This window comes from Asterias rubens, chromosome 12, assembly GCF_902459465.1.
Source record: "Asterias rubens chromosome 12, eAstRub1.3, whole genome shotgun sequence".
Taxonomy (NCBI): domain Eukaryota; kingdom Metazoa; phylum Echinodermata; class Asteroidea; order Forcipulatida; family Asteriidae; genus Asterias; species Asterias rubens.
This window is the reverse complement of record NC_047073.1, coordinates 56,323-68,061: the sequence shown is the minus strand read 5'-3', so window position 1 is coordinate 68,061 and position 11,739 is coordinate 56,323. Positions and strand designations below refer to the sequence as shown.

Genomic DNA, 11,739 nt, shown 5'->3' with positions numbered 1-11,739 from the left:
AAATCGGTAACATATTGGTTGAAATTAAATGTGGTTCGCATAAGCAATCCAAATCTGCCATAATTGGTCATGTAGGAACATGTTGTTTTTTTGTTTACCATGGAACATTACTTTGACCTTATGGATCACATTATTTGGAGGTGAACTTGAAAACTTACCCCATATTTCAGTTCTTCACAATATCAACCCATTTGGAGATATTGGGCTAATCTTGTCTTTAGGCTTTAATTTCATGTGTATTGTTCTACTCTAGGTCACCTGCATCATTGTGTACTGAAACTACACGGGTACCGGTGATTCAAACGAGTGAGCTTGGTGAAAAGGACTCCTTTGGCTCTTTTGATGAAGGTAAAGTTAAATAGGTGCTCTTGCTAATCACAAGGTTGTGGGTTTGAACCCTCCAGCTTACCACTGATTTCACAATGACTAGAATAAGTAGTGTCGTGTAGTTACTGAATCACAATTTCTTGATTTGTGTAATTCATAGTCATAGACGTTAAACCAATGTTTGTGGGAGTTTGCCAAGTTCCCCCCCCCAAAAAAAAATACCAAACATATGTTATCTTTTGTTTGTATGTTTGAAAATCAGTATTAGCCATTCCAAAGGGAGCAGTCAAGTTTTAACTTGAGTCTGCTTCTTGTGACCTTTGTCCTATTGCGGTTCATTGGTTGTGTGTTTGTTTGCCCATAGGTTAAGGTACAAAGCTTTCTGCTTCACCGTACACCTAAATGTTGTCATTTACATGTATCTGCTGATTTACTATTGAATCCCTATTTCAAATCTTATGCTACTGTATTACTTTGGTAATTTCAACATATTATGTGCATTATTGTAATGAATAGCAGCATTGAAATAAATGTTACAGAATAGAAAATTGGTGATCTTCTTATTATTTTGACAAAAGAGCTTTGTTTACTGGAAGGAGGGCACAGAGAAAGCCTTATCCATTCTTCCGGGCACATAATTACTTGTTGAAAAAAAAAAAAAAAAGTCCATGTGTAACCAAATAAACCAAGTATTTCCATTGAGGAGGTATGCTATTTTGATCATCTAGAGACTATTGGAAAGAGATAGTTTTGTTTGATCTTTTTGCAGGTTTTAGCTCTGAAGATTTGGAGAAGCCATTTTTCCCTGGTGTATCTAGTTGTAGTGCTAAAATACCTCTAGTATTATCATCAGCTGATGCAGATACAGTCATTCAGGTAATCCAGCTGTATAGTTATTCACTAAATAATAATAATAATAACAATAATAATAATAGTAACAACCAGTTTTTATATAGCACTTTCATGACTGAGGGGCATCTCAAAGCGTATCCACATTATTACCCCTGGTTACGTGACCTTAAACGTGACCTTAAACCGGAGGAGTATACAGTCTGTGCAACAAATATGCGCTACTCGGCTAAATCAACCACAAGAACCATCTCTGCCCTCACTGGTACCCATTGACCCCTGGGTGGAGAGAAGCAATTATAGTAAAGTGTCTTGCTCAGGGACACAAGTGTCAAGACTCCTGAACCCACACTCTGCTGAACAGAATCCACAAGAGCTTGACCTCATGAATGGTTTTGTTTGTTTTGTTGTTGTTGTTGTTGTTTATTCCCTATTATTTTGTGTAAAGTGCTTAGAGAAACACATTGTATGAAGCGTTTTATAAATTTTGTATATTATTATTATTATTGATCATATCTTTGTTTTCTTGGTGATCACCTTGTAGGTTCCTGCAACTATCAACCGTTATTTGAGAGATTACCAGAGGGAGGGAGTGAAGTTCTTGTACCAGCATTATAAGAAGGGCGAGGGCGCTATATTGGGAGATGACATGGGATTGGGAAAAACAGTCCAGGTACGACTTCTTACTTGTTGTCTTCTCTTAAAGGAACGTTACAGAATTGGTGAGAAACAAAAATCGTGAAGATCACAGAATTACATGAAACGTACACTGTCTAATGATGATGATAGTAGAAAACATCCCTTGAAACATTGATGAGAAACAATAGTCTAATTTCGAGTTTGGAGTTTATCGCTAATCGGTTTTTCTCTCGTGACCCAGATGGCCGATCGATCTCAAACCTCAACTGGTTTGTCAGTTTAAATGTATGGTGGATTACATAAAGTGCTTACACACTGCCAGCAACATTTTTGCAAGTAAAACCAATTCTGTAATGTTCCTTTAACGTTGCCTCTTGTATTATGTATTTTAGTTGGTAGGTTCCCAGTACTGCTGTAATTTGTTTTAATATTTATATTTATTTAAACTTATCTTGTTATGTTTTGTATTGTTAGGCTATCATCCTATTTCTTATCTGTATGCCCAGGTCCTTGCCTTTCTTTGTGCTGTGCTTGGAAAGACAGGAACAAGGGAAGACTGCCAAAGACGCTTGCCAGAGTTTTTAAAGAAGGTACTGTGTTCAAATGAATCTGAACAATTTATTATTTCCATGTTGATTACAATAGAAGCTGATATTTGAAATACTAGGGAAAATAATATAAACTCAGACAAAATAAAAGTTTGTGAATACTCGGTAAGCCTAAGTGGTCTTTAAAGGCACTGGACACTATTGGTAATTGTCAAAGACCAGTATTTTTATTTGGTGTATCTTAACATATTCATAAAATAACAAACCTTTGAAAATTTTGGCTCAATTGGTCATTGAAGTTGCGAGGGAATATAAGAAAAAAAAACCCACCCCTGTCGCACAAGTTGTGTGCTCTCAGATGCCCTGAATTTGAGACCTCAGCTGAGGTCTCGTATTCAATTCAATTCAAAATTGTATAGATTTATTATTTTATGCATGTGTTGAGACACACCAAGCGAGAAGACTGGTCTTTGACAATTATTAACGGTATCCAGTGCCTTTAAACTTAGTAAGTTTTTAACAATGCTAGTGATTCAAAATACGGAGTGTCCGCCACAGTAAAAATTAGGAAAGGCTGTCATTTGAAACAGTTGACAAGTTTTGGGTTGTTGTGCTATGCATGTCTTGTTTTTTATGTTTATTTATTGACAGAACATATTTGTTGGTGGTACGTTGTTGAATGTTTTTCACACTATGCATGCTATGTGAGCCAAAGTCCCAAACTGCGTTTGTGGTGCTGAGTTGTGAGGGCAATGTTTTCAGTTGAGTTGTTTTGATGAATAATGACCCCTCTTGGATAAACTGTAGAGGGGGGTACTGTAATGTTAATCACTCAGATTAAATGGTTATTGTGTGTATTGAACTGATCATGTTAAATTTCATTGTCTTTATTCAGAAACTAAAGAATTCAACTAGCCATCAGTCCACTCAGGTGTTTCTCATTATTTGCCCCAACTCAGTACTTTACAACTGGTTGGAAGAATTTGAAACATGGACTTACTGTACAGTTGGGTGAGTCTAACTTAAATATTTCACCCAGTAGCTTTAAGAACTCATTCCAGAACATCGCCCGACAATGTCTTTTTCAAACTCCTCACCTGTGCTGCGAAACACTGTTTAGATAATATGTTGTTATTCCACACTGGCCAGCTCAATATAGAAAGCCAACCCATTTTTTATGTTAATTCAATGATATTGTCACTCACTTTAAAGTTGGAGATCACTGAAGGCGGGCTTCTTTTTTTATGAAGTTACAGTTCACTAAAATCCGGTTCATACTTCCTGCGTATGCGAATACGAAAGTAATTTGACGGAAATTTGACGTCACAACTCTGGGTTTTTTTGTACAGATAAACTGCTGCGAATTATTCGGTGAGAATGTGTGACGTCACACTCACTTTGCATTCGCCTTTACAGCAAGTATGAACCAGGGTTTACAAGTCTTACTCATGGTAATCTCAACAAACGTTGAAATCTGTTAGCTTGAGTTGAACGACATGAACTAGAGATTGTCAGGTATGAAAACTTGATTATAATGGATTGAGGCGAGCTCCAAACAATAATGCTCAAATAAGCTTTAAGGCAGTTGAAACTATTAGTAATTGTCAAAGGCCAGTGTTCTCACTTGGTGTATCTCAACGTATGCATATAATAAAAAAACTGTGAAAGTTTGAGCTCAATGGTCGTCGAAGTTGTGAGATAATAAAAGAAAAACAATCTTGTCACACAAAATTGTGTACTCTCAGATGCTTGATTTCCAGACCTCAAATTCCAAATGTGAGGTCTCGAAATTAAATTCGTGGAAAATTACTTCTTTCTCAAAAAGTATGTTACTTCAGAGGGAGCCGCTTCTCACCATGTTTTATACTATCAACCTCTTCCCATTACTTGTCACAAAGTAAGGTTTTATACTTATAATTATTATGAGGAGAGTAATTACCAAAAGTGTCCACTGTCTTTAAGGTGATCTTGACAACTACATTATTGTAAAGTGATTTTTGGAGCTTTGCATGGTGTGAAGAATTAGAAGAAACTGTTAATACTAAATAGTAAACTTGCAGGTACGTCCATGTATAATATCTCTTTTGAGGGAGTGTTGGCCGGTGCAGTCGCGACATTTCAAATAGTATACTCTGCTCTTTCTCCTGAAGACAAGCAGAGTAGACTGTTGGAAACGTTGAGACCACATTGGCACTTTTCAGAGCCAACACTACATCAAAAGAGATATTATACATAGTTGTACCCGCATGTTTACTATTTAGTGTTAATAGATTCTTCTTACCTTATTGTTATTTGAATTGCAGTAAGTATCATGGACGTGAGAGACAGGAAACATTGTGGAAAGCCATGAAGGGTAAACTAGACGCAGTAATCACAAGTTATGAAACATACAGGATCTATATGGTAATATTAAATCGTAGTACTTTGTTTATAAATACCAAACTATCATTTTAATGTAATATTGTCCACTCAGTATCTGTTTGTAATAATCAGAAAGGCCTTTGTTCTAAAATGGTTATAAATAAGACGTTTATTTCATACTCTTTTTGGAAAATAGTACAATATGAGAATTGATCAGTACATAGAAAGGTAACAAAGGTAGTCAAAAGTGCATTTAAGTTTAGAAAATTAATATATTGTTAATGTAGAGACACGGGAATGGAGAGCCGGTCCTCTAATGAATAAAGGACGAGAAATCGCCAAAATACAGTCAATCATAAATAAATGCCAGTCAATGACAGCTAAAATATATCAAATAAACTTCTCATGTGTAGGTTTAATGGTAACCCAACACAAAAAGTTACAACACTACAGTATGTACATTACAGCATGTCAATACACAGTGCACAGTAAAAGTTCACAGAAAGGTCAAACATGTGGCTTCCATGCTACACACACGGACGGACACACTACACACGATCTATAAATAATGCGATCCAAACATGACCCTAAAATTCACAGTAATTCAGGTATACAAAGAGGATTAAAACGTAAAACAATACTCACAGTAAAATTTTTAGAAGTTCAACAATGGGGGCGCACTTGGCTGATCCTTACATGAATATAATGTTAAAGCAAATATTAAGTAAATAATTAGGGAACTCCCAATGTACAGTTTTTCCTCATGAAATTATGTTAATTTAAAATATAAAAAGATGCTTTTGTAATAATAAATATTGATTGAACATTGAATTTGACAGGACTCATTGCTGAAGTTGAAGTGGGCTGGAGTCATTGTGGATGAAGTCCATAAAATCAAGGTATATTTTGTCTGTAAATACTGTCTGTCCCTAAGCTGCCGTTTTGGAGTCAAATTTAAACTCACTCTCAAAATGGTGCAGCCAAGATTTATTGGTCAAGTGCATTGGGTCAACAATTAATTGTTGTATGATTGTAAATAAAACAAACAAGCAAACAAACAAACAAACAAACTCGATATTGTTACAGACATTCTTCTCGGGCTTTGATAGAACCCAAGTCTCAACACTCCTGGAGTGACACGTCTTTTTCTTCAGCTGAGCCACGCATCTGGAATTCTCTACCACTTAATCTTAGATCTTGTCTTTGTACCACAACATTCAAATCTCTTCTCAAAACTTATCTTCTGCACAGGTTTTCAAGGACTAATTTTGTTTTGTCTGTTTTTCTTTCGCTTCGTTTTTGTTTCTACTGGGCCTTGAACACTTAGCAAGTGCGCATTACAAGTCTTTATTATTATTAACACTGTGATATTTACAAGTCTTTATTATTATTAACACTGTGATATTTACAAGTCTTTATTATTATTAACACTGTGATATTTACAAGTCTTTATTATTATTAACACTGTGATATTTACAAGTCTTTATTATTATTAACACTGTGATATTTACAAGTCTTTATTATTATTAACACTGTGATATTTACAAGTCTTTATTATTATTAACACTGTGATATTTACAAGTCTTTATTATTATTAACACTGTGATATTTGTTTTTGTTTTAACATGTACAAACCAGTACATGTATGAACAATTTACAATGTACTTGATCACTGTATAGCAAGGTCTGTTATTTGTAATACAATGTGTTTATTACTCTACTGTAGGAGCCAGGGTCCCAGTTTGTTATTTATAATAAGATGTGTTTATTACTCTACTGTAGGAGCCAGGGTCCCAGATCACTAAAGCTTTGAAGGACATCAATACAATGTGTCGCTATGGTTTGACAGGAACAGCTCTGCAGAATAAAGTATCTGAGCTATGGTGTGTTCTCGATTGGTAAGTGTATCATTAGTTTGCGTCACATTAACCATTAAAATCACTTTTATTTTGAGTAAATTAATTTCCATCCTCTAGTTTTTAAACTAATACACCGCACAACCAGCCTTTGAAATATTTGTTCAGGACTTTGTGCGTAATCGTTTTACGCAGCATGCAGCATCAGAGTCCAGCTTTCTTCAGAAGATGATCAGAGCATACTGATCAAAATGTCAAAACCAACGGTTCTTTTTAGATTCACCCCAACTCATTTAGGGATTATCATTACATGGTGTTGCGCAAACCTTTTACTTTGTCATATTTTCACCATGCAAAGTTACAAATCCTACCCATAATTGTATACTTGCTTCTTATTTTAATTTCACCAAATGAAATGTACAAAAGAACTTTTGGAAGTCTTTAGATACTTCAAAAACTCTTTGATTGAGGACTGATACTGGTATTCACTTTATAATGATTGAAATTTCAGATTGTTGATTGCTTCTTATTATTGTATTGTGGTATCTTTTGAAACACCTTGTAGCCACATCCTTCACATTTCACCTTCTCAGCTTTGAGTAAGGATCATTAGCTTCCCAAACTATTATACCCTACTATTATGAATATTATTATTACCATTTTATTAATTTCAGGGCCATCCCAAACAGTTTGGGTTCATGGGCGAACTTCAAAGATAAGTTTGAAGTTCCTATATCCAAGGGCCAAAAGTTTGATGCCAGCAAACGGGAGTTAGCTGAGAGTAGAAAAGGTTGGTACAGACTTTATCAGATCTCTCCTAATAAACATGTGCAACTGAAAATGAATACCATGTTTGTGGTTGATTGTTTGGTGCAGAGATGTAAATGAATACCATGTTTGTGGTTGATTGTTTGGTGCAGAGATGTAAATGAATACCATGTTTGTGGTTGATTGTTTGGTGCAGAGATGTAAATGAATACCATGTTTGTGGTTGATTGTTTGGTGCAGAGATGTAAATGAATACCATGTTTGTGGTTGATTGTTTGGTGCAGAGATGTAAATGAATACCATGTTTGTGGTTGATTGTTTGGTGCAGAGATGTAAATGAATACCATGTTTGTGGTTGATTGTTTGGTGCAGAGATGTAAATGAATACCATGTTTGTGGTTGATTGTTTGGTGCAGAGATGTAAATGAATACCATGTTTGTGGTTGATTGTTTGGTGCAGAGATGTAAATGAATACCATGTTTGTGGTTGATTGTTTGGTGCAGAGATGTAAATGAATACCATGTTTGTGGTTGATTGTTTGGTGCAGAGATGTAAATGAATACCATGTTTGTGGTTGATTGTTTGGTGCAGAGATGTAAATGAATACCATGTTTGTGGTTGATTGTTTGGTGCAGAGATGTAAATGAATCAGTATAACGCCTCTCTTAATACTTATGCATGACGTCATAATTCTTACCCAAAATGAGGCTATGGGCGCACGTTCCCCATCACTTGCAGTGGCTGCGCCCATCGCTTTGTTTTGAGTTAGCATTGTGACGTACCTCATGCATAAATATTAAGAGAGGCGTATGATGTCTGTTTTAAGAGATATTTTATTTGATATCATGAACTAGCGCTTATTTATTTAGGACATTGGCTTTTTAGTATTTGAGCAGTTTTGACCCATAAACCTGTTCAGTTCCTACAAAGGGTGTCGGATAAGAGCTCCAAACTCAAGCCCTTGTGATTCTGTTTGGCAGAGTGTGGGTTCGGAAGTCATGACACTTGTTTCCCCGAGCGATATACAGCACCTGTACACAATGCAAAGTTTCAAATCTTACGCATTTGTTTCTGATGTTGGCTTCTTTCTAGTATCTGAGCAGTTTGCTGAGCTGAGGGATCTAATGATGATACGTCGCACTAAAGACTTGATCAGTCACCAACTACCACAAAAAGGTAATCCAATTTCTGCTTTTAAAAAGATTTGCATTTCCATACTATCATGAAAAAATAATGACAATAGCATGTTCTACGGAGAAGAAAAAATAACACTAAGAGCACTGGACGCCTTTAATGTTCCATGTCATTTATTGAATAAATCTGTTGAACATTTTGGGGTGTCGTGGCCAAGTGGATAAGAGCATCAGACTCAAGCTCTGGTGGTTAATCAGGTGGTTTATGTGACTGATTAGCTTGGAGCGCAGTAACTTACAGCACCGGCTGTATACTCCCCAGGGAGGTGATGTTTAAGGAATGATTTAAGGCTCAATGACCAATAATGATGGAAAAGTTTTGAGACACTCTTCGAGCTGTGATAAAGTGCTATATAAAAATCAATTACTGTTTTTATTATTTGATGATTGAACTTTTGTTATTTTTGTGTATTGATAGAGGAGAAAGTAGTATTCTGCAAGTTATCTGAGCTTCAGTTGAGTGTGTACAAGGCGCTGTTGGAATCTGATGATATGCAGTTAATACTCAAACAGAAGGATATATGTGATTGTGGCAGTCGCTTAATACGGGTCAAATGCTGCTACAGGGTAAGATGATAATGATCAACTATTAGTATACTTTAATGGTCAATTCATTGGGTATATTGTTTGTACACCTACACTCAGGTTCGTCTGTCCTTGTTCTTCCTTGTCTTTGTCTTTGTGTGTCTTATATGCAGTGTTAGTCTGTCAATAGGTTAGGTCAAAAAACCAAGGCTTGACCCAGTTCTAAGATTTGTCTGATTTGTGAATAATGTTAGCTACTGTTTGTAACTGTCACTGTTAGTATTATGAAACACCATTTATGTATTTTACCATGTGAGGACAATACCAAAATAAATGTTTATTGAAATGCATTGAGTTGATTTACAAATGCTGCCGGCTGATATTAATAAGGCCTTCAAGAGAATATTTAATAGCATCATCTTATTATCACTCTCGTGGTGTCCCATTTGGATTGCTTTGCTTTGGATTGCTTTTGGTTCTACTACAAGCAAAAAGTGTTGCTATGAGTACTTTGTGACACATAATATGTATCAATTATGTTGATTTTAAGGCTGTTGTCCAGTCTGCTCTGGGTTGGCCTGCTTTCTCCCTATGGCTCTCCTCCACTTGGCCCTGTCCAGAGGGTCCCTTGCATGGTAGTTGCATGTCATTTATCACAGAGCTCTGCCACGTCTTGCGCAGATGGCCAACGGGTGTGGGTCCACCCACAATTACGTTGGTACACCTCTTGAACCAGTTGGCATCCTCCTTTCTCTCCACATGACCAAACCACCTCAGCCTGTGCCTCCTCAATATGGTGCTGATCCCCTCCACTCAGACTCTCCTCCTCAGCTCCTCACTTGACAACCTGTCAGCCAGTGTTTGTTATCTGAATTCTAAATCATTTAAGCTCTCATCACTACTTTTTCAAAGCAGTATAATCCCGATGGAGAAAAAGTCAAGTCCTTAACTTTGACATTCATGAGTCTACTCATCAAGGTTGCCAATCACATCGCTTTACTCACACCAGATGTTAGCATGTCTAACAAACAACGGCAGCGAGCTAAGAAGTATTGTGACATTGCATTCGCACGCCACCCTCAATTTGTTACATTGAGTAGAGAAGCGAGGTTCTGCACTTTATCTGATCCCTCATACTGCGGTAAGATGCAGGTAAGTCTACTATCTCTGCTCTGTTTAAATATGAAGTTACAGATACAATACTGTACAAAAAGGCATTTACTGCTATTTCATTTAGATCACAGCAGTTAATGAAGCACATGAGTCAAGAAAAATTAAGGAATTAAGGAAAGGGAAAACAAATGAACATGGCACAAGAGGTATTATTGAGTACAAAGTTGGGATTTGAGGCCTTTCTTGAACATCTGAAGCGATGTTGCTGAGCGCAGATGTGTCCAGATTATTGGGGAGCCACAAATGAAAATCACTTTACAGCAGCAGATTGTAGAGGGCGCTGGAAAACTTTGTGTTGAGTAAGTCAGGTTTTATCCATTGATGAACGTAAGCAAGTACGTGCTGGTTTGTATAGAGACAGACTGGAAATTACATTTTTATGACGCTGAGCTTCTAAGGGAGTTCACATAAATGGACCGGTTTCAAAATACTTGACTTGAGTGACTTGGACTCTAGTAAATATTCTTAGCAAGTTCGTGCTTGTAGATGATGGGGTAAGCTAGGTAAGGATTAAGGAAGATAGGGCCTTTTCCATTGCTTCTCCCTGATTATGGAATAGTCTTTCCCATCTTAACAAGGAACTTCAACAGTGTCCCAGCCTTTAAACTGACCCTCAAGACCCACCTTTTCCCCCTAGTCTGTAGCTGGTCAACAGCGTTTTCGTACTGTTTTAATTTTTTTTCTTTCTTCAGCACCTTGTATCCTCTGGCAATTTATCGCTTTATAAATACACTGATTCATATTATTATCAATTCAATTCAGTAAGACATTTATCTCATATTGACATCCTCAATGACCGTGGTACAATTTGTGTAAGGACAATTTTAAACATTAGTTTGCAACAGAACCAAACAATTTATAGTAGGTAAGCTTATAATGAATGGACTGTAAACAAAAACCCTTTGTATGTCAATATGGAGGAAACAATGTGAAGCTAGCTTTTGTACCTTTCCCTAGAAAACCGGACAATACTACAAACCAACAACAAATAGACAAAGACAGGACAATACAATAGAGTGAAACTCGATACAATGTAATGATTGGCTTAACAAATTATATAATAAAATAAAACAAAATAAACAAATTCCAACAGGTAACTATCGATAATACATTTGTTAATTTTGTTAGCAAACAAAATGAGGGACCTGACGGTGATATTTACTATGTTAGAATGTCAGTTACACCTGGCCATGTAAGAACTAAATGATTTTGTTTGTGTTTATTTGTTGACAGATCTTAGAGAAGCTTCTTGGAGTGTTCAAGCGAGAAGGAAGCAAGGTTCTACTCTTCTCTTATTATACACAACTACTCAACATCATTGAGATGTACTTGAAGACAACTGATTATGAATACAGAAGACTCGATGGCAAAACAGCGATGTATGACAGACAGAGATATGTCCATGAGTTTAATGCAGACGCTAATATATTCCTGTTCCTCATCTCAACCAAGTAAGTTTGCAACCAGATTAATTGTTGTTTTAGGTTTTAAAAACCAAT

The 11,739-nt window shown here is 36.4% G+C and overlaps 1 protein-coding gene across 6 annotated transcripts in view; it reads left to right on the top strand.

Annotated features, from left to right (window-relative positions):
• Positions 1 to 11,739, top strand: part of LOC117297420 (DNA excision repair protein ERCC-6-like 2) — a 37,218-nt gene that overhangs the window by 3,805 nt on the left and 21,674 nt on the right. For 5 of the 6 annotated variants that reach the window (XM_033780457.1, XM_033780454.1, XM_033780453.1 and 2 more), the window contains exons 6-18: positions 254 to 348; positions 1,097 to 1,203; positions 1,721 to 1,849; positions 2,322 to 2,405; positions 3,259 to 3,374; positions 4,667 to 4,766; positions 5,564 to 5,623; positions 6,507 to 6,622; positions 7,255 to 7,370; positions 8,442 to 8,525; positions 8,961 to 9,109; positions 9,980 to 10,219; positions 11,474 to 11,691. In XM_033780457.1, the coding sequence (XP_033636348.1) occupies positions 254 to 348; positions 1,097 to 1,203; positions 1,721 to 1,849; positions 2,322 to 2,405; positions 3,259 to 3,374; positions 4,667 to 4,766; positions 5,564 to 5,623; positions 6,507 to 6,622; positions 7,255 to 7,370; positions 8,442 to 8,525; positions 8,961 to 9,109; positions 9,980 to 10,219; positions 11,474 to 11,691 (1,614 nt within the window). The remainder of the gene's footprint in view (positions 1 to 253; positions 349 to 1,096; positions 1,204 to 1,720; positions 1,850 to 2,321; positions 2,406 to 3,258; positions 3,375 to 4,666; positions 4,767 to 5,563; positions 5,624 to 6,506; positions 6,623 to 7,254; positions 7,371 to 8,441; positions 8,526 to 8,960; positions 9,110 to 9,979; positions 10,220 to 11,473; positions 11,692 to 11,739) is intronic. The other variant, XM_033780455.1, reaches the window with a different exon arrangement.